The 27771-nt window shown below is 42.8% G+C and overlaps 2 protein-coding genes across 3 annotated transcripts in view; one reads left to right on the top strand and one right to left on the bottom strand.

Moving 5' to 3' along the window:
* Prpf18 (pre-mRNA processing factor 18) overlaps positions 1–27771 on the top strand; it is an 807949-nt gene that overhangs the window by 506428 nt on the left and 273750 nt on the right. The window lies entirely within an intron of this gene.
* Positions 334–27754, bottom strand: Phyh (phytanoyl-CoA 2-hydroxylase). Its single transcript, XM_051151350.1, has 9 exons — positions 27665–27754; positions 24083–24141; positions 22420–22530; positions 19653–19821; positions 18352–18433; positions 15344–15525; positions 7035–7184; positions 3025–3159; positions 334–781 (listed from the first exon to the last, which is right to left on the bottom strand). The coding sequence occupies exons 1-9, from the start codon at positions 27737–27739 to the stop codon at positions 728–730; spliced, it is 1017 nt and encodes a 338-aa protein (XP_051007307.1). The 5' UTR covers positions 27740–27754; the 3' UTR covers positions 334–727.

The raw sequence follows: 27771 nt of genomic DNA, 5'->3' as shown, positions 1-27771 counted from the left end.
AGGAAATACAGACAGAGCACCCCTGTCTTAGCTCCTCGGCATCAAAGATAAAGCTCTGGAGGTGAATTAGCTTGTGTTTATGAATGGTGTCACGTGGGCGTCTTGCTAGGAATCATGTGTGAGAAAATGAGGTTCAGCCTTTATTCACTTCCACCAGTAACTGTACATATTCACTTTACGTTCTAAATTAGAACAAAAACCCCCTATAATACGAAGCTGGGAGGAGGCAAGCTCACAAGAGGAGCGATGCACAACCGGATGGAGTCTGAACTACCAAGAAATCATTTCTGCTTGGGTAGAATGCTGTGGAATAAAAGAAATGGGCTGGCTAGGTTTACGTTGTACTCTGTCACCTTTATTAGTTACACCCAAGTTAGTTTTTCTTAAGGCAGTGATGTTTCACTCCACAATAGCAATAGTGCCACACAATTAAATCCATGCAATCAAGTCCCCAGTACACGTGTCTTGATTTTAATAACAGGTGCTTGATTTTAACATCATCTCAGTAGGAAAACATTTTCCTTAGAACTCATGCTTTGCTTTGATGTTTCCTTTAAGAGAATCATAATGAAGAGCTAATTCTTTTTGTTTGGGGCTTGGGGAGGAGGCAGGGGTTGTCTTGCAATGTAGCCCAGGCTGTACTTGAACTTGCGATGTTCCCGTCTCAGCTTCTTGAGTGCTGGGATTACAGGCACTCACTGCCATACCTCACTCTCGAAGGGTTATTTCAAAGGTTTATTCTTTCTCCTTTCACAAGTCTGCCTCGGAACATCCAAGTATCCTGAAATAATATCAAACAGAGTTTGTGGGGCACTTCCATTGGCCTACCCTCCATGAGAAAAGGGGTTCAAGCCTCTATAAATGGTTAAACAGGAAAAACATTGGCTATGTTGGTTAGTAAATAATGTGTGTTCTGGGTCTCCAATCACTGTAGCTACCAATAGCTAAAATAATGCTCACTGTGCTAATAGGTTCCCAGCTACCATCCCTGACTGATTTGACATGGGCACTGATGGCAAGTGATGTGACTAGGTCCATACAATGTCTGGTCACAGTACAAACTGTTTACCGTCTTCCTGGTGGCCCTTGATGCTACCTGCCTGAGGCATGTTCAAGATTCTAATCATGATTAGATTATAATAGTGAAAAAAGATGCTGTGGGTCACTAGTTTGCTTTTACATCTTGTTCCCTCGCCCTTTGTTTTTCTTGATGTTGCTTTTTTATTACATTTTATTTTTATTTGTGTGTGTGTGTGTGCGCACGCACGTGCACACTTGCATGTGTGCCAGAGTGTGTATGGAGATCAGAGGACAACTTGTAGGAATTGGTTCACTCCTTCTAACATGTGAATTGAGGGGTTGTACTCAGGTCCTCGGGCTTGGTAGCAAGTACCTTTACTTTCTGAGTCTTCTTGCTGGCCCAGTTTTTATTTTTGAGACAGAGTCTCCCTTGTAGCCCAGTCTGGCTCTGAACCTGCAAGAGTCTCCTGCCTCCAGAGTACTGCAGTCACAGGAGTTAGCCACCATGCCCAGTTCCTTTGTATTCCAAATAATACAATTTATCTTTTCTTATTTATTGTTTATCTTTTGAGCAAGCCATAAAGTATGGTAGAAAAGAATAATTAGTTCAGCTCTAAAACCTATTTCTGCCACTTAGATTGACCTCTGCCATTTTTAAGAAACGGCATGGAGCTACTCAGACTGTTCTACTGGAGTTTAGTAAGGAATACAAGTTTTTTTGTCTCTCAGAAATAATTACATAGCAGGAATGGCCTTGTTCTTGAAATAAGCCTGATAACTTACTTTTTTCTTTTTCTTTTTCTGATAACTTACTAAGTAGTTAAAATCAATACCCAAGGTCTCACTTAGCACAACCCCAAGCCTGATGCCCAGTCCAGAACTCATCTTGGATACGGTAATCCACGGGACTGTAAGTCTCATGTATGAACTGACATGGTATTTGCATAGAGCCACATATATCCTTCCACATTCTGTATAGCCTCTCTGGATTGCTCACACTACCTGTCAGAACGCAAACGTCATATAGAGAGTTGTTTTATTGCTAAAGGAAAGAGTGATAAAAAAAAGTTTGTATATGTTCAGTACATATGCGTCCTTTTCAAATACTTTTAAGGATGTAGGTTGTGTGTGTGTGAGTATGTGCATGTCACCGTAGTGCCTAAAGAAGTGAGGGGTGTTGCGTGCCCTGAGGCTGGAGGCAGAGCCAGCCATTATAAGTCTGTAGCGGGGTGATCTTAGGTCCTCTACTAAAGTAGTTCTCATTTTTAATGTTATATGCATTGGTATGAGGGTGTCAGATCACCTAGAACTGGAGTTACAGACAGTTGTGAGCTGCTATGTGGGTGCTGGGAATTGAACCCAGGTCCCTTGGAAGAGCAGTCAGTGCTCTTAACCACTGAGCCCATCTCTCCAGCCCCAGTAGTTCTCATTTTTAACTGCTGAGCAATCTCTACAGACTCAAATACTTTTAATATTTTCCAGTATTTCAGTTGGCAAAAATCTGCAAATGTGGAACCTTGTGCTGGGAGAATTCACTACATCCTTGTCAGACCCAAGCCTGAGCTATCCGTGTGAGGCATTTTAAGTCCTGGACAGACAGAGATGAAAAATAATGATTTCTAGGGCCTGCAAATGTCAGAGCATTTTCAGATCAGGACACATTTGTGGCTTCTTTTGTTTTTAATTATCCAACGTGGTCTCTTTCTTCATTTGTTTTTTAAACTTCGGCTGTTCTGAAACTTGCTCTGTAGACCAGGCTGGTTTCAAACTTTTAGATTTGTCTGTTTCTGCCTCCTGAATGCCAGGGTTAAAGGTGTGCACCACCACTGCCGAGATCCTAGTGATTTGATTATTGAGATTAGATGATTGTATAGATCCCACATTGTCACCTTTGGACTCAGCAATAGCTCTATGGTGAGCATGAAACTGAAGTCTGTATGCTTTTAAATTAAATCTGAAGAAAGAGAACCTTAGTGCGTTTCTTTTGTGATTTCATGCAGGTACCTTAAAGTCAACGCTGCCTTTGAGTCCACTGTGTTTCTCTGCTATCTCGACAATCTCCTTCGCGATGTTTTCTTGACTGGTGCCCTTCACGTTGATATAGTTGCAATCAGAGCTGGCATAGTGGCAGGAAATCGCCTGTGCAGAAAGGATAGACTGATACTGGAGAAGAGCATGTTATTAATTCCATTACGCCCCAAACCAAGCAGAGTCTTTCAAAAAAGGGAATATGTTACTTGGGACTTGATTTCCCAATTGAACTATGGTCTATAGTGTCCTAAATCAGTCTCCTCATACATAGCTTAGCTCCTCCTTCCAAGGCTGAAGACCAATTGAGAAATTAAAAATGATTTTTAATTTTTAAAAAATTGTGTGTGTGTGTGTGTCTCTGCATGGAATTCAAAGGACTACTGTTGAGGGTTGGTTCTCTCCTTCTACACTGTGAATCCCTGGGATGGAAATCTGGTCATGAGACTTGAGAGCAAGTGCCTTTATTTGCTGAGCCACCTCACTTGCCCACAAAAGATGTTTTAATTAGTTGTGATGCTAGTTTTTAAAGGATATATTAAGGAAGTCTAGTCTGTCATAGGATATTTGATCATGCTTCAAACCCCAAGTTTGAATTATTTACTGGAAAAACCTGGCTCAGCCCTAGCATATACTTTAATCCAAGAGCTTTCTGCTTGAGTATTATAAGCAGGATTAAATAACCCGAAGTCAAGATGTGGAGTAAAAAACAACCAGTTGACAGGAAGTGAACATGGGAAAAAAAACCATAGAGAATAAGAGGAAGTCAGAAGGACAGATAGATACACAGGAAGTAGAAGGGAGGGACATTTAGTTTGAAGGTTTTTTTCAGAAAGTGTGGGGAAGGAACATTCCTTTTGGAGTATCAGCTGAAGAAGATGGTCAGCTGGGTGCTTTTTCTGCCTCTCTGAGCTAGCAGGCTCTGGTTCCAGAGTCTTCATCGATAAAACTGAATGAATGAGATTTTGTTAGAAACAATACTTGGCATTTCAACGCAAGGCACAATCACACAGAGAAATCATACTGACTGTGGACAAACTGAGAAGCCATCAAGTCTGGTAAGACTAGAAAGACAAGCAACAGCAAAATTGGAAGCTGGTCCTCAGTTACAGTGGTGAACATGGTGGAAAGAGGAAGCTAGGGCCACAGGACAACAAAATTAGACCAGAGTTGTTATTATTTCCCAGGATCAGTTGCCAGGTGAAGGTCAATGTGTTGACTTACAAAGCCAACTTGAATTTGATAATCGCACCTTGTTGCTATGTTGTTTAGCAGCTTTAAATGCTTGGGACGAGGTTGAAGAATTTAAAAAGAGGGCTGAGTAATTTACTAAAATTATACAAGGCCCACAAGAATGCTTCACTGATTTTTTTTTTTTTTTTTAGATTGACTTCAGCTGTAAATAGAATAGTATCAGGAAACCAGACAAAAACTAATAGAATCGTTGGCTTATGAAAATGCTAATTCAGAATGCAAAAAGTTGGTTAGACCTTTAGGGCAAAACCAGCACCAAAAGAAATCAGGAAAGGGCCAAAAATTATTCAGCCAATGGGTTCTTTACAACCTCAAATACCATTGCCTTCTTTATTACCTAAATTTAAAAGATTGGTTTTTCACTATCCCTTTGCAGGAGCATGATAGGGAAAGGTTTGCTTTCTCAGTGCCTACTTCTAATTATAGTGGTCCAATAAGGACCCATCATTGGAAAGTCTTACCACAAAGAATGTTAAACTGTCCTACTTTGTGTCAATATATTATACAAAAGATATTAGAAATAATTCTTAAACAGTTTCCTCAATCTAAAATATATGCCTATATGGATTATATCTTATTGGCTGACTCAGATGGAGATACCTTAGGAAAAAAATGTTTAAATGAAGTAAAGAGAAGTCTATCAAATAGCTAGAATATAAGATAGGTTTACAGAAAAGTCAATCACAGAAAGTATAAATCGGGATAGATCAATTACAAATTCTTAATGATTTTCAAAAATTGCTGAGAGATATTAACTGGCTGTGGTCGACAACTGGATTAACTACTCAAGAGCTAAGTAATTTATTTTAAACCTTACAAGTTGATATGTAAATAGTCCAAGAAAATTATCAGCTGGGGCTGAAAGAGAATTGGCCCTGATAGAAAAGAAATTATAGAATATACATGTGGATCGTTTGGATCCAAAGTTAGACTGCATTTTGGTTGTCTTGCCATCTACTCCTTCTCCCATAGGAATTCTTATGCAGAGAGAAGATAATATCTCAGAATGGATATTTTTAGCACACAGAGTAAAAAAATTAATGACTTATATAGAAAAGGTTTCTGAATTGATTTTGAAAGGAAAAATGAGACTTTGCCAATTAGCAGGAATAGAGCCAGCAGAAATTATGGTACTCTTTACTAATGCTGAAACTGCCTCATTACAGGCAGAAGATGAACACTGGCAAAGAGCTTGAAGCAAATTTTTGGCAGAGATTAACAACAGACACCCCAAAAGCAAGAGACTTCATTTTATAAACATAACTAATTGGATTCTCCCTTGTATAGTAAAAGGGACACCAAGTTCTGGAGTCTCTAATTCTATATTGATGCAAATAAATCAGGAAAGGCAGGTTGTAAATGGGAAAAAATAAAATAAAGTGGATCAAAGCTCTTATGATTCAGTTAAAAAATCAGAGGTGCGTGCTATTTTTATGGTATTATTAGATTTTCCTGCATCTCTTAATATAGTTACTGACTCTCAATATGCAGAGAGTTGTTTTGCATATAGAAACTGCTGAACTTATTGTGGCCGACTCCAAATTATGAAACAATGTTGAATATTTTTCTATAATATTCAAGGCACTAGAGAAAAGGGCGAATTCAGTATACCAAAACATATATTATTTGTATCACAATGCTTATACCCCATACTTGCACAACTCTAAGGGCCATACCAGCCTCTCATTTAAAAATTTGGCATAGTAAGCAGTTGGCTATTTGATTTTGACTCATTAAAATATTATTTAGCTTGACTACTGGATTTTTTGAAGCCCTTTAAGTTTTGTCCTAAGGCAGCTCCTCCACCTTCCTCCACATACTTCCAAGCTCCAGAGAACCTAGTGGGAATGTAAGCAAATGGAAGGTAAGTCTGGCACCTTAACTTTGTGCTCAAAGAGCAGCAGGGATGGGTGGGAACCATGTGATAAAACAGAAAGCCTCACTTAGACTCAAAGGAGCCCTGATGTTTGGCATGGACCACTATGTTCCCATGGGGAAGTGTGGACTCACAGGACCAGCAGTTCTGCTGGACTTGTTAAAGTGAGAAGTTGGGGCATCTGTGGGGAAATGTTTAGTGCAGGCAACAAAGTATTAAGGGTTATACACTCAGAAGCTAAGGAGTGAAAAGACAGGAGTGCCAGCTGAAACCTATTTCTTTCTTTTGATTTATTTATCATATATGCACAGTGTTTTGCCTGCATGTACACTTTCCCACCAGAAGAGGGCACCAGATCTCATTATAGATGGTTGTGAGCCACCATGTGGTTGCTGGGAATTGAACTCAGGAACTTTGGAAGAGAGCAGCCAGTGCTCTTAACTTCTGAGCCATCCCTCAGTTCAGACTGTAATACTGTTTTGGATCAATACTATTTTTCTCAGTAGTGAAGATATTAAAAACTTCCCTCCCTCTGTGCTTATAATGAACAAAATGAATTCCAAATGATACTCCTTTGGTAGTTCAGCCATTGTTTCTTGCCTCCGAAGCAGCTGTGTGCAGAAAAGCACACTTTTGTTCAGAAGTAATTTCACGATTGGTCATAGTTCAGTGTCCGCAGGGTTAGGGGCTTAAAGGTCATTTTGTTTCCTACCTAACAGAGTGAATATATACGTATATCCTGATCAATAAACTGGTCCCTTAGTGAGAAGTCTTGCATTCTTTGTTATCTTAATACACCTTGAGATCTTTGCTCTAGTCCACTCATCTTTAGAGATGCAGCGACCCGAATACATACTTTGCGGAATCCTTGGGTTTTGTTCCGACCAGATCCATGGATGAGCAGAGGATGAAAGAAAACAGTGTCTCCCTTCTCCATAGTCAGGTACACCCGATTGCTGTCTTGCTTATAGTCTTGGATGCCATGGTACATTTTGTTAACTCCTCCCTAGAACACAGGGGAGAATCCACAAGAATTCATACTCAGGGTACCAACATAACAAAGACATCATCAATCCATCACGGGAGGCAGACATCATCAATCCATCACGGGAGGCAGACATTATCAATCCATCACGGGAGGCAGACGTCATCAGTCCATCCGGGGAGGCAAGAGTCCTTGAACTTCATCCAAAACAAAAGTGTGTCTACATTTTTAAAAACTATATTTAAAAAAAAATCTTTCAGGTGTCTGTTTTTCACAACACCCATGTTGGGCCTGTGGAATGGTTCACTGGTTAGAAGTACTTGCCACAGAATCCTGACAACCCACAACCCATGGTACATGGGAAGAACCGACTCCTCAAAGTTGTCCTCTGACATCCACACATGCCCGGTAACAGCGAATTAATTGTCACTGATTCAGACTACTCCGCCTCTTGGGGTTAACACAGGATGATGCTCACTTTTAATGTTAGCTTGCTGTTTTAGAATCTCCTGAGTAGGGAGCCTCCCTCACCTAATCGTCCTGATTGTCTTGGTTGATGTAGGAAACCTTCCAGGGTAGGGGCAGCACTAGATAAAAGGCAGGGAGGTGTGGGGTTGGGGGAACTATCTGCCTTTAAGTCCTTTATTGTCCCTTCCACTACTGCTGCTGCCTCCTTTGCTGATGCTAGAACCAGTGTTTCCAGGTCTCTATCATGGACTAGGACCAACGGCTCTCCAGAAACCATCTAGGTTTTGGACATTAAACTGGCACTGCTGACACTCAGATTGGTCAACTGGGCAGCAGCTACGGCTGGCCTCTACCATGTGAGACAGCTGCTGTGGGGCTCTTTTGACTGCTGAAGCTCCCAGCCTGCAAGGATAACAGCTGCTACTATCTTAATATAAGCTGAGCTAATAAAGCATATGCATATATAAAATGCCCATCCATCCTATTGGCTTTGCTCATCCACAGAGCCCTGGACAATGCAACAGGCAGTGGACACCTTTGTCTTAGGCTTGTCCAACCTGAATCAGTAGTGTTCTTTCCTAGCATGACACTCTCCTTATCCAGATTTTCCTATGTATCATCGCCCTCCCCACCCCCATCTGTCAGGAGTATCGTATTGGAAGCTAATTCATCTCCCCAAATCAGGAGGGAAGTACAAAATGCTTATGTCACACCCAAAGTAAGACAAGAATAGTTAAAAAAAAAAAAAAAAAAAAAAAAAAAAGAGTAAAAGGCCAGGGGTGGTGGCACATACTTGTAATCCCAGCACTTGGGAGGTGGAGGCATAAGATCCGTACATCAACCTACAACAACACTGCTCCTCGGCTTCTGTCTGCCATTCTCCCCTTTTATACATTTTGTGTCTTTTGTTGTTGTTGTTTTTGACAATTTCACACCCAAGTACACAAGTGCACTCACATGTGTATGTTCATATGCACACACACACACACACACACATACACACACACAACTTTTAGCCATTTTCAGACCCAATTCCCCCTCTCCTCCCCCCACTGTGACCCTTCTTGGCAGCAATTTTCCTTCCTACTTTATGTCTTCCTTTTGTGTGTGACTTGCTGAGTTTAGTTGAAGTTGCTTGGCTAAGTCTCTACCTCAAAATGTAAGGTAGGAGGAGTAAAGATCCTTCTATCTCACTTCTCAACAGAGATTTCAGTGTGCCCACCATGCTTAGCTTCCTTCCTTGCTTCCTTCCTTCTTTTCTTTTTTAATGAGTTCTGGGGGATCAAACTTAGGTCCCCAGGCTGGCAAGACAAGCATTTTATTGCCTGGACTACCCTCCCGGCCCCAGCATCCTATTCTTACTACTGCTATCCCAAACTCCTTTTGGGAAATGGCCATTTTTCGTGTGGGCTAGTGTTGCAACTTTAACCCAGGACCTTTCCCCTCGGTGTGTGTAAAGCTAAGCTGTCCTGGAAATGCTGCTGCTTGTGAATCCTCCAAATTCCCACAGCCTAGCTCTGTGCCTTGGACCAACCCTTACTTCACCTTAAAGGGAAAAAATGAGTATATCTATATCTACATAGAAAATGATATGCATACAAATATATTTACTATGTGAGGAGGAGATGCTCATGTCACAGCACAGGTGTGGAAATCACAGACAATGTATGGGATTTATTTCTCTCCTTCCACCATGTGGTGCCCAGGGATCACTCAGGCTTGACAGCCAAGAGAGATTTTGATTCTCTTGAGTATGGTAATCAATGTGTGTATGCATTCCCCAAATGATCACACTATATAGCAAAACTATGTACAGTTAATTATATGACAATCGTACCCTAAACACACTGTAGTAAACTTTACTTTAAATGAAAGCTCTGCCAGCTGCCTACTAATCCCAGCAAACCAGAGCTAGAGTGAAGGCCTTCTCTCATCTGGTCCTTTCAAGCCAGCCTCCTTCTACTAATGTTTTCAATGTCTCTGCAGCCTGCAGCCAATCTACACCGTGGGCACCCAGCTCTTCTTGCTCCTTAGCGTACCTATGCTTGCCCTTGATGTCCAAGCCTCTTTTCTAGAAGAAATTTCTACCATGTCCTAATGTTGTGACCCCTTAATACAGTTCCTCATGTTGTGGTGACCCCCAACCATAAAATCATCTCATTGCTATGTCATAATGTAATATTGTTAGTGTTGTAAATCATAATGTAGGTAGCTGTGTTTTCCAATGTAAAAGGGTCACTTGACCCCAAAGGAGTCATGACTCATATGTTGAAAACCGTTGCGCTAGTGTCTCTTCTGGTTTTTGCGATTGTAGGGAACAGCCTGACCCTCTTCTTTGCTCTGAGATTTTATCATCAGTTGATGAGTAAGACTAGTCATTTATCACATACGCACAGGACCGAAATGTTTACGACTGGCCTCTGTGAAAGAACTTATGTAGCATGTATCCATGTCCCCCACATTGGCTCGGCTTTCAAGCACATGTTGAAAGGACTAGTCTAGTTTGTCACAAAATATACATCTTAGGTTAAACAGATAGTGAATAGCTAGAAACAAACAAAGTTTGCCTATTCAGATATACTATGTAAACATATATATATATATATATATATATATAGAGAGAGAGAGAGAGAGAGAGAGAGAGAGAGAGAGAGAGAGAGAGAGAGATATGGATGGTCTTCAAAAACCTCAGAGACCTAAAGAATATGGCATTTAAAGATTTTTAAAATTATTATTAAGGCCTTTCTGTCAATGAGACATGTCAGCTCCTGGCAGCAGCCCATTCGACCTGAAGAAGATTAGCATCAAAGAATCTCCATTAGAAAATGGCTTCAAATGTCCAAGGCCACTGGACAAAGAAACATCTGTAGAAAAAGGACAAATCATCAAAGAAAATGTCCCAAGAAAAGGAGTAAATTGTCCAAATGGTATCTCCCACTTCCAGCCTCTGCAGACGTAAGTGGCAAATGATCTTGCTGTGGTCACAAATCAATTAAAAATTAAAGCTGGCTTTGGGGTTGGAGTGTGGCTCTCTCTCCTCCTCTAACCTCACCCATGCCTGTTAATGGAAACTCCAAAATCTCTGTCTCATATGAGAAGAGCCACCTGGTATGGGACAGAGGAAAACAAAAAAATAAGGGACTATTCTATTGCCACTGATCTCATAATCTTTTTGTTTTCTCATTTTTTTTTTTTTGATTCTCTAACTTTTTTAAAGGTATAAATATTATCTCAAAATCTGTAAGATTACTATGTATATGTAAACCTTCTGCATGATTCTAGTATTTATACAGAGTATTAACCCATTCTAGAAATAAGCTTTATCTAGCTTCTTGTATGTGTTTTCAGGTTTGAGTCTGAAGCAAGTAACTAGAAACAAAGTTCGTGTACCTCAGATGTTCTTAATAGATTGTGGTCCTAAACCTTTCTGAGGTCTGCTGAATATGGTACTTAAAATGTTAGGTTTTCTACCACTCCCAACAGTAGTAACCTTTTAGGTTTCCAAGAAGATGTGGGGCGGGGAGGGGCAGGCACAACAAGGAATCCACCTAGATTATTAACAGTAACCACTGGGGAAACTGCTCCATGCTTGCTCTGCTGGCTGGTTCTGTGCAAACAGTGGACACCTTTGAGTTGACCATTATGTTCTGCCTAGCCAGGATTGACACTAAGCTGACAAACACCACCCCAAGATTAGCTTTGGACTACAGACTGCTCAGGACATCCAAATTTCTGAGCTGATATGAAACTAATATGAACATTTTACAGAACTTTGAACTCAAAAATACTTAATCCTAAGACTATCAAATACAACCAAGATGGACATTATGGAAAGCTTGGCAAAAGTAGCATCATTATTGTAAATAATTCTACTGTATAAGAGTTAAAATCATTTCTTTTTTGTTTGCTTGTTTGTTTGGTTTCATTTTTTGTTTTTGTTTTGGGGACAGGGTTTCTCTCTGTAGCCTTGGCTGTCCTAGATTCTCTTTGTAGACCAGGCTGGCCTCGAACTCACAGAGATCCATCTGCTTCTGCCTCCCGAGTGCTATGACTAGCATGTGCCACCTTGCCCAGCTTCATTCCTTTTTATTTAGGCAAAAATGGGGGACATAGAAAAATATAGGAATGTTGGGGGGGGGGAAGAGATTATTGAATCTATTCTTATAGATCTTTGCATATTGATACAAAGTTAAGGTTGTATTTGGTTGCATTGAAATAGATCTTTCTATACTGATACTAAATTAAGGTTATATTTTGCTTACAAGACACTATGCATCAACTCCTTTTAAGGTGTTATACCTATGTAATTCTTTAAAATGCAATGTGAAGTTCTAGTCATTTTCAAAACTGCTATTAAAAACTATTACAAAAAAAAAAAAAAAAAAAAAAAAAGGCCAGGCACATGCTTTTAATCCCAGCACTTGGGAGGCAGAAGCAGGCAGATCACTGTGAGTTTGAGACCAGCCTGGTCTACAAGGTGTGTCCAGGATAGCCATGGCTATACAGAGAGACCCTGTCTTGAAAGAACAAAAACAAAAGAAGCAAAAAACAAAACAAAAAACTGGCTTAGGATAATTAAGTGATGCAAATTAAGAGTTAATCAAATTCATGGCCATGTCAGTCACTAGTCTAGTTTATCACAAATTATATATCCTAGGTTAAAAAGATAGTGAATAGCTAGAAACAAGCAAAGTTTGCCTATTCAGATATACTATTGATAGATAATGATTAAACACTATGTAAATATATATAGATAGATGGATGGTCTTCAAAAACCTCAGAGACCTACAGAATATAGCATTTAAAGATTTTTAAAAGAGGCTTTTCCATCAATGAGGCATGTCAGTTCCTGACAGCATCCCATTCAACTTGAAAGAAGATTAGCATCAAAGAATCTCCATTAGGAGATGGCTTCAAATGTTGTGGGGCCACTGGGCAAAGAAATGTCCCTACTCAACTGCAGACAGAATGCTATCTGATATGGGCAAAACTTGAATACAGGATTGTTGAGTGCCAAGGTCTGACAAGACAGGGTAAGCAACTTCACTGTAAAAACTTGTTTCTAGTTGTGGAGTGGCTCAACCCTAACCACACCTTTAACCCAAGAGTTTTCTGTTTACTGTAAACAAGTACTTGTGGTTTTGGCTCAGCCCTAGCACGTGCCTTTAATCCAAAAGCTAAATGAAGTCAATCCTAGGTCAAGAAGGAGAGCAAGAAACCAGCTGACAGGGATTAAACATAAAGGAGAAACATTAAGGTTATTTAAGAGGAGGAGGGGGAGGAGGAAGGAGAAAAGGAGGGGGAGGGGAGGGGGAGGGGGAAGAGGAGGGAGAGGAGAAAGGGGAGAAGGAAGGGGAGGAGGGGGAGAAGGAGGAGGGGAGAAAGGGGAAGGGAAGGAGAGGAAGAGGAAGGGGCTTTTGGCTTTCTCCATCTGGGATATAAGATGAGTAGTAAGGCCTTTTTCCTTCTGAGATGTCAGTAGAGTAGGAAAGTCAATTGGGTGCTTCCTCTGCCTCTTTGAGCTATCAGGTTTCACCCCATCTGGCTCCCAGGTCTTTATTGGTAAAATCCAATGATTGGAATTTTGTTTTTAAAACCAGCAAAAGATGGCATTGGATATTTTATCTGACGCCCTCAAATTTGCTCTGATTCTAACTATATATCTCAAGATGACACTCTGCTAAGAAAGGAAGCATAACCTCCTCTCTGGGGTCCTCATGTACACAGACATGACACAAAAACAGCAAAGGATTCTGGGAAGACTCAGCAGGGAGGTGGAAGAGTGCCAGCATAAGGACCCCAGTTTGGTCTTCAGAACCCATATTTAAAAAAAGAAAAAGAAAAGAAAAGTTAAGAGCAGTAGCAGCAGCTCTTGCAGAGTACCTGGGTTCAATTCCCAGCACCTACATGGTGGCTACAAGTATCTATAAATCCAGGTCAATGAGAGCTAACCTCCACCGGCATAAGTCACACACATGGTGCACAGACATATATGCAGGTAAAACACTCAGACACATAAAATAAAAATATATTTAGAAAGGAAGAAAGGAAGGAAGGGTGGGGGGAAGCTAGTGTGACGATATTCACTTTAATCACAGTGCTAGGGAAAAAAAGATAGTCTAATCCCTGGGGCTCCGTGGCCTATTAGCCCACTTGATGAGAAACCATGCTTTGCAAAAAAAATAAATGTTTTGTGTCAGGAATTTTTAGATGTAATGTTTTCTTTGACAGATATATATCAATTTGTTCAATTATATCATCTACCACTGAGTCCTCTCCTCCATCTCTTGTTTCTGTTGGGGATGCTTACCTCTGTAGTTCCTGTTCTCTTCCATAAGTTTTCCATCTCCACGATTTCCTCAGCTTGTGTTTTCTTTGTTTCTATTTCCATTTTCAGGTATTGGAACCATTTTATTCATTTTCTTCACCTGTTTGTTTGTATTTTCCTATGTTTCTTTAAGGGATTTATTTGTTTCCTCTTTAAAAGCCTTTACTGTTTGATTGTATTTTCCTGTGTTTCTTTAAGGGATTTATTCAATTCCTCTTTAAAGGCCTCTATCATCTTCATATGGATATATTTTAGATCATTTTCTTCTCTTTTAGCTGTGTTAGAATATCCAGGACTTGTAGTAGGATAGCTGGATTATGTTAGTGCCATATTGCCCTGGTTCTTATTGGTTGTGTACACACTGACCTTTAGCTGAGAAGGCGGGGAAAAAGAAGGGAAACCGAGAGGGGGGGCTTCTCTGAGACAAGCTGGAGACCTGTGGCAGGGTAGGCTTCTGGGAGGACACGGTGGAGACTCTAGCTGAGACTCCTAGCCATGGGGGACATGGAGACTGAAGTGGCCACCTCCTAGCCAGGTAGGACTTCCAATCCAGAGAGGACACCAATCCACCCACAAACCCTTTGATGCAAAATTTACCCTGCAGAGTTTAAGAGAGTGGCTAACAAATGATTGCCCCAACCTGAGACCCACCCCGTAGGAGAGACACTACTAATGATACCCTGCTATGCTTGCACACAGGAGCCTAGCATAATTGTACTCTGAGAGGGTTTACCCAACATCGAGTCAAAACATGCTAAGATCCACAGCCAAACATTAGGCAGAACTCCAGGAGTCTTGTGGAGGAGTTGGGAGAAGATAAAAGGTTCTGGAAAGGACAAGAACTCCTCAAGAAGACCAACAGAGTCAACTATCCTAGGCCCATAGGGGCTTACAGAGACTGAAGCACCAGCCAAAGAGCATGTGTGGGCTGGACCAAGTCCCCTGCACATATGTAACTATGGCAGTTTGGTCTTCATGTGGGTCCCCTAGAAAGTGGTTGAGGGGGAGAGTTGTCTCTGATACGGACTCTGTTGCCTGCTTTTGGATCACTTTCTTTTAACAAGGCTGCTTTTTCTGGCCTCAGTGAAAGAAGATGTCCTTAGGCCTGATGCAACTTGATATGCTGGGGTGTGTTTGTAGGGGGGTGTGTCTCCCTTTTCTGAGGAGAAGGGGAAGGAAAGGGGGGAAGTGGGTAGGAGGGTAGGACTGGGAGGAGAAAAGGGAGGTGGCTGAGATCGGATATAAGATTAATACATAAATAAATTTAATTTTTAAAAAGATGGAAGACACCTAAGGAATTCATGTGACATGCACACATACACCCACATGTCCTGTGAGCATACACACACACCACACACACAGATTCAGCATTAGGCAGACCTACCTCCCACTTGGGGTAACCATGTGGCTTCAGAGTGCCTTTGTGGGTGCCTGGGAACACAAGCAGACAACCATTGTTCCTGTCAATGTGCTCCATGGCTGTCCAAGCACACACAATGCGATTGCTGGGCCGGATGGGGAAATAGTGTAGATCCTGATGCAAGGGATGCCGGGATGTCTTTTTGCCTGCAACAGAATCCGCTGTCAAAAAAGAGATGCTGAACCTTGGAATTCTGTCACTTGTCTGAAAACTTGGAACACTGACCTGTCTACCTAAACCAAATAAATGGAACAATATGATAGGAAATCAGCTTTAAGAGAAAAGCAGCAAGCTGAAGCATCAGTGAGGGTTCCATGTTGGCTATCTTCTTCCGGGTTCCACTGGAGGGGTGGTTAGTGAGCCTTCCTCACAGTCACACATCATCATCCCTGCTCCATGGCATGCCTGGTTTGCCTAGGATTTGCCACAGGGCAGCATTCAGTAAGGAGCTTGCTACAGCTGGACTAATGAAAGTAAACATAACAATACAGAGCCCCATTCACGGGCTGTCTCAGGAGTTGTCCTCGGTGGGATGAGAGGCGTGTATCCAGTCATGGCCACGTTCCCTGGCTTTGCCCTTTGCCCTTGACTCCCTAACCATTTGCTCCCTCATCACTCTTGGAGGGAGAAATATGGTGACATCATGCTTTTTTGTCCAAGTGGAAAGAACAAACGGCCCTCATTTCTGCTGCTGCCAGAAGGATGTCTCAGTTAGGGGCTAGTTATTAAAGTGCACACACCTGGATTCTCTCTGTGGTATAGTGAGTTCTTTGAGTGTGCACATAGGCAAGCACAAGATGCTTTAAGGACTCAAGTGTGATTTATAAATAATGGCTCTGATTTTGTTAGTCATGATAATGTTTCCGGGTCAGGGGTGCAGAGTCTAGGCTACCACAGCTAAGAACAGCAGAGAGCCATTGATGGCTTAACTGGTAATGTATTTGCCTTGCAAGCATGAGGACCTGAGTCCAGCCCATAGAGCCTATACTGGCTAAGTTTGTCTCAACTTGAGTTTTCTGAAAGGACGGAAATTCAATTGAGAAAAAGCCTCCAGGAGATCCAGCTGTAAGGCATGTTCTCAATTAGTGATCAATGTGGGAGTGCCCAGCCCACTGTGGGTGGTGCTCTCCCTGGGCTGTGGTCCTGGGTTCTATAAGAAGGCAGGCAGAGCAAGCCATGGGGAACAAGGCAGTACACAGCACCCCTCCGTGGCCTCTGCATCAGCTCCTGCCTCCTGGTTCCTGCCCTGCGTGAGTCCCTGTCCTGACTTCTTTGATGATGAACCGTGATGTGGAAGTGTGAGCCAAATAAAGCCTTTCCTCACCAAGTTTCTTTGGTCATGTTGCTTCATCATAACAACAGTAACCTTACCTAAGACAGAACCCATGTAAAAATGTCGCCCTATCGTGCATGCTTGTAATCCCATCACTGGGAAGGGGGAAACAGGAGGCTTTCCAGAGCTCACTGACCACGCAGCCTCAGCTGATGGATGAGCTGCAGGCTAATAAGAGATCCTGCCTCAAGAAAGATAGACAGGATTCCCAAGGACAGCAAGGTTGGCAACAAACATTCTCTCATGTGCACATAAGCACATGTTCATGTGCCAACACCTGTGCACATATGAACACACATATGCACATAGTTAAAAAATAAATTAAGGGCTGGAGGGATGGTTCAGTGGTTAAGAGCACTGGCTGTTCTTCCAGAGGGCCTGAGTTCAATTTCTGCCCACATGGCAGCTCACAACTGTCTACATCTCCAGTTGTAGAAGATCTGACACCTTCTCACAGACATACATGCAGGCAAAATGCCAATCATATAAAATAAATAAATTATTTAAAATTTATTTTAAATGAGACTTGATAGGCTGTGACCATATGGTGGGGGAGGAAGTACCCTTCCATCACAGACCTAGGGGAGAATAGGATGAAAGCCGGAGGAGGGGAGGAACAGGAGGATATAAATGAGGGAAAAACAATTGAGTAGTAATCTGAATAAATTAATTTAAAAATTATTTTAAAAAAATAAAAAGCTTCTACAAGTAGAACAATATGATAGGCAGATTTGGGCCCAGGGGTTCGCTCAAACTAAGGCACCAGCCAAGGACAATACAGGAGGTAAACTTTAAACCCCTTCCTAGATCTAGCCAATGGTCAGAATATTCTCCACAGTTGAGTGGAGAGTGTGATACGACTTTCTCACATATTCTGGTGCCTCACATTTGACCATGTCCCCTGGAGGGGGAGACCTGGTGGCACTCAGAGGAAGGACAGCAAGTAGCCAAGAAGAGACTTGATACCCTATGAGAATATATAGGGGGACGTAATCCCCCTCAGGAACAGTCATAGGGGAGGGGAATAATGGGAAAATGGGGGGGGGGGGAATGGGAGGATACAAGGGATGGGATAAACATTGAGATGTAACAAGAATAAATTAATAAAAAAAATGTGTAATAATAAAAAATAAAAAAAATAAAAAATAAAAAAATAAATAAAAAGCTTAGACACAATGATCAGTGGTAGTGCATGCCTTTAATTCTAGCACTAGGGAGACAGAGGCAGGTGGATCTGAGTTCAAACCCAGCCTTGCCTACAGAATGAGTTCGAGGACAGCCAGGACTATACAGAGAAACCCTATCTCAAAAACAAAACAAAATAAAATTGAATAGAAGGAATTTATAATATACAAACTATTGTTTTCTAAGCTTTACAGCCTGTCATGTGACTATTTAGCAATACCTCTACAGTCACTATATGAAATGACTGTTACTCTTCAGTATTATTTTAATAAGTTGTTTTTTTTTCACCCCTCCGCTTAATAAGTTGTTTTAAAAGTTAAATAACAGTATATACATTTCCTTATCTAATATTTGATAGTTGTACATATGACCTGAGTTTGAGCATCAGCTTTATATATTTAATCTAATAATATACTTTTCTTTTGTTATTCCCTGACAAAGATGAGTCCTTTACCAGAATCTGGAGGCTTGTTTATCAGCATTCCATGTATAGCCATAATGTTGGGTCCAGTGAAACACTCCACATACTTCAGAATCTAAGGAAAAAGCAGTACAATTAACTTTATAGGAAATCAGAAGTACAAGCAAATGACACAGCGTACAATGATACACAGAAGAACCAAGATGGAGGAACAGGCCGAGGCAGAAGGATCTGGGGTTTCAGAGTCAGGTTTAGACAGAGTTAAGACCTGTCTAAAACGGGGCTGGAGAGATGGCTTAGAGGTTAAGAGCACTGGCTGCTTTTCCAGAGGTCATGAGTTCAATTCCCAGGAACCACACGGTGGCTCACAACCATCTATAAAAGACCTGTCTAAAACAACAACAACAAGAAGGTGACAAACAGAAATGCAGGGCTGGCAGTGCACCTCAGGGGTTCATTAGTACCGAGTGTATGGCCATATATTGAGTCCAGTGAAATACTCTACATATTTCACAACCTAAAAGGGGGGAGGCAGCCAACAACTTGACTAGGGTATACAAGGCCCTGAGTTGGGTCAACAACACCAAGAACAAACACAAACACAAAAACAAAAACAAAACATAGCCGGCCGCAGTAGCGCAAACCTTTAATCCCAGCACTCGAGAGGCAGAGGCAGATAGATCTCTGTGAGTTCGAGGCCAGCCTGGTCTACAAAGAGAGTCTAGAACACCTAGGGTTCTGTGTTACAGAGAAACCCTGTCTCGAAAAATAAAAACAAAACCAAAAACAAAACAGAAAACCTAATCTCATACCTCTACTAACCAGAGGAATTACAATAAATAATTTACAAAAGGTAGCTTTGTAACTTACTATTGTGTCTTAGATGTGGTCTCTTATTTTTCACAACAAAACACAATTAACACAGTCCATAGGAAAGTCTCTGGATCATGATGCCATAAATAAATTGGGGTGAGATAAGTCTTTACTGGGCTGGGGGCTCCTCTGTGTATTACAGAAACCTCTGGGTCCCATTAGTAGCATCAGTAGCCTCTACCCATTAGAAGTCATTAGCTGCCCCTACTGCATCATGACAACCGACCATGTCTCCAGATGCTGTCAATAGCCGGTGGGGGGGGATGGGGGGGTGGGGGGGGGGGAAGTCACCTTCACTAAGAGCACAGCTGCAGCATGCTATGTAGAGAGGAACTGGGTGGAGGCAGACCTGCCATGAGGCTGACAGGAGAGGGGCAGGGGCAAGATGGGGTGAGCTGAGCAGATGTTAGGGGCAGACATGCAGGCTGGGCATTAAGCAGGAAGGCAGGCCCGGCTCTCACCTGGGGGAGGTTGCAGTATCTAAAGAGCTCCTCGTCTTCTTGGAAATCCTGGATCTTGGAAACCACTTTCTCAGTTGGTACAGTATCCAGTTTGGCAATGGTCACATCTCTCATTATCACTATTCCCGGTGGTTTCACCTCATTTCTGCAGATTCTGTCAAACTCAGCTCTAGAAATGAGATTTACAAGGAATGTCATCATGTGGGCTCCAAATAGCTGGCTGGCCCTGCCCTGTTGAGAGATTTGCAGAGGCTGGAGAGCTTCTCTGCTCTAGTAGAATAATGCTCATGAGGAGGAGGAGGAGGAGAACATGGCCAGCTGTCCTGCCTTACTGCAACCATTACCTCAGAACACCTCATCCAGGGCTGGAGAGATGGCTCAGCAGTTAAGAGCAGTGGCTGTTCTCCCAAAGGTTCTGAGTTCAATTCCCAGCAACCACATGGTGTCTCACAACTATCTACGATGAGATCTGGTGCCTTATTCCAGCATGGAGGCATACATGCAGGCATAACACGGTATACATAATAAACAAATCTTTAAAAAAAAAACCCTCATCCACAGGAGACCAGTAGGGAAAGGTTTGTGTGTGCGTGTTGTTGTATGTGTGTGTGTCTCTGTGTGTGTTTGTTTGTGTGTGTGTGTGTGTGTGTGTCTGTGCATGTGTGTATGTGTTTCTTCTAGACTGCCTGGACATTTTGTGTTCCTCTCCCCATCCCCAGTGCTGAGCTTACAGGAATATTCTGCCATTCTTGGCTTTTACATGGGTGCCAGAGATTCGAACTCCGCTCCTTATGATTGCATAGCAAGCACTTTACCTACTGAGTCACCTCCCTAGCCTGGAAGTATTTCTTGGTATGGTGACATTGTAACCATAGAGGTTGAGTGTCCCTTACCTGAAATGCCTGGAAACAGACAGATTAAAAAAAAAAAAAAAAAAAAAGATTTATTTATTTATTTATTTATTATGTATACAGTGCTCTGCCTGTATGTACAACTGAAGGCCAGAAGAGGGCATTGGGTCATATTATAGATAGTTGTGAGCCACCATGTGGTTGCTGGGAATTGAACTCAGGACCTCTGGAAAAGCAGTCCGTGCTCTTAACCTTTGAGCCATTTCTCCAGCCCCAACTGAACTATCTTGGAGTTCAGATTTTTACAAAAATATTTGGAATATTTACACATGCATAATGAGATGTCCTGGAGATAGGGCCCAGGTCTGTACACAAGATTCACTTGTGTGTCCATCGCAACTTATACACAGGCCTAAAGGCATTTTTTTTTAAAAGATGTATTTATTATGTATACAATAATCACTTACTCAGTGAGTAAGCCACCTGTCACACACACCTGCATATGCATCTACCTGCCAGGAGAGGGTACTAGATCTCCTTATAGATGTCTGTGAGCCCCATGTGGCTGCTGAGAACTGAACTCAGGACCTTTGGAAGAGCAGCCAGTGCTCTTAAGCTCTGAGCCATTTCCCCAGCCCACCTAAAGGCATTTTATGCATCGTTTCTAGTGCACCTGTGTTTTTACTTCAACTTGTCACACGAGGTTACATGTAGGATTTCCCAGCTATTACATTATGTCATGACTCAGGGAGGTTTTAGATTTGGCAGTGAAATTTATTTGATATTACAGGTTAACAACCCTAGTACAGGAAATCTAAAAAGCAAACACTTCTGTAGCAACACTGGAGTGCCAAATCCTGGCCCTAGTGTCCTCTATCTATTTTACCTTGTTTTGTCCCAATAACAACACTAAGTAGGATTTTAAAAAATGTCCTATTTTACAAGTGGGGATACTGAGGCATATGCAGATTGCCATAGAACGCATCATGTTAGGGGTAGGGCTAAGATTCAAGTCAGAGAGTATGGCTCCAGATCTCACTCTTCTAAACTCTCCCAGGCAAATCACATCATTAAAAGAATATCCAGGGCTGGAAAGATGGCTCAGAGGTTAAAAGCACCGGCAGCTCTTCCAAAGGTCCTGAGTTCAATTCCCAGCAACCACATGGTGGCTCACAGCCATCTATAATGAGATCCAGTGCCCTCTTCTGGCATGTAGGCACTATATACATAATAAATAAATTTAAAAAAAAAAAAAAAAGAATATCCAAATGTAGTGCCAGGCGTGGTGGCTCACGCCTTTAATCCCAGCACTCAGGAGGCAGAGGCAGGCACATCACTGTGAGTTCGAGGCCAGCCTGGTCTACAAAGTGAGTCCAGGACAGTGAAGGCTACACAAAGAAACCCTGTCTCAAAAAACCAAAAACAAAACCACAACAACAAAAACAAACAAAAAAAAGCAAAGAATATCCAAATGTGACTGGGGAGGTGGCTCAGTGAGTAAGCCACCTGTCACACACACCTGGGTTTGAACCCCCAGCGCTCACATGAGGCAGCTGTGGTAGTGTGAAGCTCTTACCCACTGCATTGCTTCTGTGAGATGTACAGAGAGGCACAGAGTGTCAGGATGCTCTCAGGCAGTGAATATGGAATTGCAAACAAAGAGAAGACCTTGTCTCAAGCAAGGTGGAAGAAGAGGACCAGCATGGAGGCTGTCCTCTGACCTCCACACATCAACTCCCGGACACATCTCTCTCTCTCTCTCTCTCTCTCTCTCTCTCTCTCTCTCTCTCTCTCTCTCTCTCTCTCACACACACACACACACACACTGAACACGCAGAAGCTAGTCTAACTTGTGTTTCCAATTCCAGTCATGTTATACATGGTTTTTCATAAAGTCATAAATAGCAGTATTATACCGAAAACGTTGGATGTCATCATCAGATACCAGGTTTTTAATAACAAGAAACCCATTTTCTTCATAAAATTTTCTCTGCTCCAGGCTTAGGACATTATTATCCAAAGTATACCTAAAAAAGAAAAAAAAAATCTCCGAGTAAGTCTGTGTTTTAAATTACAAGCTAACAGTGTTAGCAAGCAAGAACCTGAAGTGCACTCCTAGGGAGGGCAAGACGGGGTCTCAATATGCAGCTCTGACTGGCCTAGAACTTGCTAGATAGACCAGGCTAGCCTTGAAATCATGGAGCTCTTCCTGCCTCTGCTCCTGAGTACTAGAACCAAAGGTGTGTGCCACCACACCTGGCCTACGTTCATACTTTTTAATTCAACATTTCTATTTTCATGGCTCTAATGAAGTAACTTGGAAAAGTTTGAAGAGTGTTAAGTTCAAAACATTATATATGGTCACCAAAAAAGGTGTATTGCTGGGAAAATATTAACCAAGGAATTATATCCATGCAGAAGGCTAGAGAGATGGATCAGAGGTTAAGGGCACTGGCTGCTCTTCCAGAGGTACTGAGTTCAATTCCCAGTACCCACCCACCTACCCACATGGTGGCTCACCACCATCTATAATGAGATCTCACGCCCTTTTCTGGCACACTGGCCTGCATGCAAGCAGAACATTGTATACATAATAAATAAATAAATAAACCAAGCAGTGGTGGCACATGCCTTTAATCCCAGCACTTGGGAGGCAGAGGCAGGAGGATTGCTGTGAGTTCGAGGCCAGCCTGATCTACAGAATGAGTTCTAGGACAGCCAGAGCTGTTACACAGAGAAAGCCTGTCTTGAAGAAACCAAAATAAATAAATAAATAAATAAATAAATCCTTTTTTAAAAATGAAGGACAGAATACTGTAGGCACAATTGTTATAATAAAATATGACTAAAGTCATATAAGACAAAACAGAGAGAGATGCAGGGGGAGAGGAGAGAAAAGGAGATGAGGAAAGGGAAGGAGAGGGACAGACGGGCAGGGGGGAGGGAGGGAGGGAGGGAGGGAGAGAGAGAGACAGACAGACAGACAGACAGACAGACAGAGGAGAGGGGGTATGGAGATGTCACCCAGTGTCAGGGCAGTTGCAAAGAAATTTTGTTTTAAAACAACGGTTGCTTTCAGAAACAATTCAAAATTCTGAATTTAAAATTTTTCTGCAGTGGATAAGCATTGTCTTTCGAATGGAAGATAAGGTTTCTCTGGATGTGATGAAACAGCATGACCAAAGCAACCCAAGGAGGGAGACAGTTACCTGGCTTACCCCTCCATGTCACTCTCATCACTGAAGGAAGTCAAGGCAGGAACTCAAACAGGCCAGGAACCTGGAGGCAGGAGCTGATGCAGAGGCCATGGAGGGGCATGCCGCTTACTGGCTTCCTCAGCCTGTTTTCTTATAGAACCTAGGACCACCAGCCCAGGGATGGCCCCACCCAAAATGTGCTGGGCCCCCTCCCCCATCAACACTAATCAAGAGAATGATCCAGGGATGACCTACAGCCCAATCTTATGGAGACATTTCTCATTTGAGATTCAGAGACAATGATATCCTGTGTCAGGTTGTCATAAAACTAGCCAGAACTTGTACATAGTGTCATTTGCAGGTTAAAAGGAGACCGACTTACTGGAATTGCTGAGGATAGAAGGTGGCAGGGGAAGCCGGCCCTGATACGGCATGAGCTACCTAGGTAAGGGTTAAGAAAAACAAAGTAGACTGTAAGAGCCAACTATTTTGCTGAACACCAGCCTCCTGTCTTTTTTCCAGAGAGAAAGCAGTGTTTGTATGACCCTGGACAGCTAACACTGCTGGTACTTGTATCGCTTCCTCTCATAGTCACCGAGGCCAGTCAGGTCTACACAGTGAGACCCTGTCTCAAACAAACCAAGCAACAACCTCACAGCATCACTTCACATAAACTTGTTTATCGTTTATTTTTGTCCAGTCATTAATTCAAACAGAGGACCTCACTATATCACTAAGACTGGGCCTGGAAGTTTTTAACAGCCCAGTTGGTCTCAGCCTCTTCCTGTCTTAACCTCTCAAATGTTGGAATTATAGTGCACATTACTGGGCATTTTTTTTTTACTTTATGACTTTTTGAGACGGAGTATCATGTAACACATGCTAGCCTTGAGTTTGATATGTACCCAAGTATGATCTTGAACTCTTGATCCTCCTGCCTCATCCACTTCCTAAGAGGTGAAATACAGACCACCATATGTGGTCTATTATTTTTCTTGCTTTTTTTTTTTGTGTGTGTGTGTGTGTGTGTGTGTGTGTGTGTTTGTTTTTTGTTTTTTGTTTTTTTGAGTCAGGATTCCACCGTGCAGCCCTGCTGACTGGGAACATGCTATGAGGACCAGGCTGATCTTGAACTCACAGAGACAGTCTTGCCTCTGCCTCTGCTGGGATTAAAGGTGGTTGCCAACTGGCCTTGTTGAGAAGGAGCAAAGGAAACTTATTCTAAGTACCACCATTTTATTTGCAGACTCCATTTAATCATAGGGAGAAACTAAGTTTAAGATCCCAGACCCTGGGGGAGCTGAGAACTTCCCAATAGCTGAACAGCTTCTGGTGTAAGGAAGCAGTTGTCTGAGTCCAGACATCTCAAGGACAATTTCTTTATCTTACTAGCAGGGTCACACAAGTTCGTGTTCCCAGGCCCAGGGACCAACTCCTATCCTGATATACGGAAACTCCCTTGCTCAACCCCTCACATCAAAAATATGATTGGACAATGCTATGGCCCACCTCGCTCCCCCTCGCTCTACGGTTTTATCCTTTAAACATGCAATACAGTTTCCCCTCAGGGATGAGGTCCTGAGCTGACCATCTCCCAGCAAGCACAGAAAATACAGTTTGCATTTTTAAACTTCCATCTCTGAGGTGAGTTTTCTCTGCTTCCTTTCCAAACCCAACAGTCTATTATTTCTTAGCTAATGTTTTCCTACAACTTGGTGACAGTCCCAGAGGGCGTTCACTTAAGAATCAGAGTAATTAATGACTGTGTGTTTCCTCAGAGGCATACGCGTTCATACGCGTTCACACTCTTGGTCAACTTTCTCAACCTAGTATTGCCTAAAGAACATATCGACCTCAGTCCCCCAAGCCAGTCTCCATGGCCCCCTCTCTGCTGTTCTACAACTGTGTTGTTGTTGAAGAAATGTTTAATGATTTTGAAAATAGAATGGGAGGTTAAGTGAAAAGTGGACGCAGAAAGCTGCGACTATAGTAGAATTCTGTAAACACAAAACATTCTTAATTCCCCAACCCAATCTGGGAGCCACTGCCACAACTTCCACAGGCCTACTTAAGTAATATATTCATTATGGTTCTTGGCCAGTACTGTTCAACATCCAATACTGAGCCAGGCGTAGTAGCACACGCCTTTAATCCCAGCACTGGGAGGCAGAGGCAGGCAGATCTCTGTGAGTTCAAGGCCAGCCTGGTCTACAAAGTGAGTCCAGGACAGCCAGGATAACATAGAAAAACCCGGTCTCAAAAAAACAAAAACCAAGAACAAACAAACAAACAAAAAAATCCAATACCAGCTACCAGCCACATCTGGCTATTTAGATTGAAATTTTATTCAAGTTAAATTTGAGCAGTACCTAGCTGAGCGTGGTGGTGCATACTTTTAATCCCAGCACTTGAGAGGCAGAAGCAGGTGTATCTCTGTGAGTTCGAGGCCAGCCTTATCTATATAGTAAATTCCAGCCAGCCAGAGCTACATAGTAAGAATCATATCTCAAAACAAACAAACAATTCAAAATAATAGTGAGAGACTGCAACAATTTCATTCCAAATATATCTAGTACCAATACATCAGACATTCTCAAAGCCATGATTCCAGATGAGGATGCAACTTCATTTTGTGGGGCTGGAGTATATCCAATTGCCAAGAAGAAATAGACTGTGGTAATCCACCCCACATGATACGATCTCTCCCTACCAGTTTCTCAATGTAAAATGAAGTTGCACCATCATCTGACATCATGGCTTGCCTCTATCAACCTGGAGCCAAGAGTTTAAATTCTTCGTAGGACAGGCCCACAGCAACCCAGCAGTTGAGCAATAGGGAAGGTCAAATACACTCCTATTATGCTAGGTGCCAAAGGAAAGACATCAGAACTGGTGTAATCCGATTGCTTACAGGGACATTCCAGGCAGTCGGTTTTAGCAGTTGCCAGAGCAAGAACCCTTGATTGAGCAGCCAGCAGTTTGAAACCTCCTCCCACCCTGAGAGAAAGTGTGAGTAGGTGTGTCTGCGCGCGCGCGTGCGTGCGTGCATATGTGTGTACTTGCTTGCAAGCCTTCGTTTAGTGTAGGTTTGGTTTGGTTTGCCTTGCTTTTGAGACGCTATCTCTCACTTTTACCCATCAGCTAGGCTGGCTGGCGGGTCACCAAGCCGGAGAGCCTCAGGTCTGCATGTCCTGGTGGGATCACAAGCACTTATCCCCAGAGCTTGGATTTTTAAAGTGGGTTTGAACAGTGAAACTCTATCCAGCGCTTAATCGACTGAACTCTGGCCTCTTTCTGCACCTCTGACTTCCTTACACATTCTGACAGGCACTTACTTCTGAAGACCAAGGAACTAGGCAGGCCAAGGGAACCAAGTGTGCAGAGTTCGGGAGACCTGAGACACCTAGGACCCTGCGAGAGCATACTCTGGAAAGTGGACGGCCTGAAGGCAGGTAGAGCAGAGCTTCTACCGGCCGGGCAGAGGTAAAGATCTCTTTCTTGACCACTGGCGCCCCCTCCTGCCTGCTGAGGATCCCTGCCTGCCGTGATCACAAGCAAGCCGCCCCACATCTCTGTTTACAGGGCAATTGCCCTTGGCCTTTCTAGGGGTGGGGCGGAGGGAGCTAAGGCAGTTAAAAATGGCAAAGCCCTCTTTGTGTTGACGTCGCCACCTCTTGATTTACCCGAAGCAAGAAACCACGGTGGTAAGCAGACTCAAAATGATGCGGGGGCCGCGCACCAGCCATTCAGACCCGAAGAGTCACAAGCCCGCTGCCCGCCCAGACAAGGATTTTCTGGGGATGGGGGGTGGGGTGTCACTGCACAAGGTGATGCAGTCTTCTCCCATGTCCCCCGGGGAGTAGAGAAAGACCCGGCGGCGCAGTTAGTTTCTTGCGCCCTTGGAGCCACCACCAAGGTGGAGATGGTCCTTCCAGCCTGAGCCCTCCCGCAGCCCAAAGGATACAATCGCTGGGGCCGAGGGTCGGCTGAGGTGTCCCAGAAGGACCTGCAGCCGGGCGCCTGCGCGCGGAAAGTCCATGGTGGAGGCCAGCCGACTAAGCTGCTGGGTCA

Source organism: Acomys russatus, chromosome 9 (genome assembly GCF_903995435.1).
Source record: "Acomys russatus chromosome 9, mAcoRus1.1, whole genome shotgun sequence".
Classification (NCBI taxonomy): domain Eukaryota; kingdom Metazoa; phylum Chordata; class Mammalia; order Rodentia; family Muridae; genus Acomys; species Acomys russatus.
This window is presented reverse-complemented; position numbering and strand designations above follow the sequence as displayed.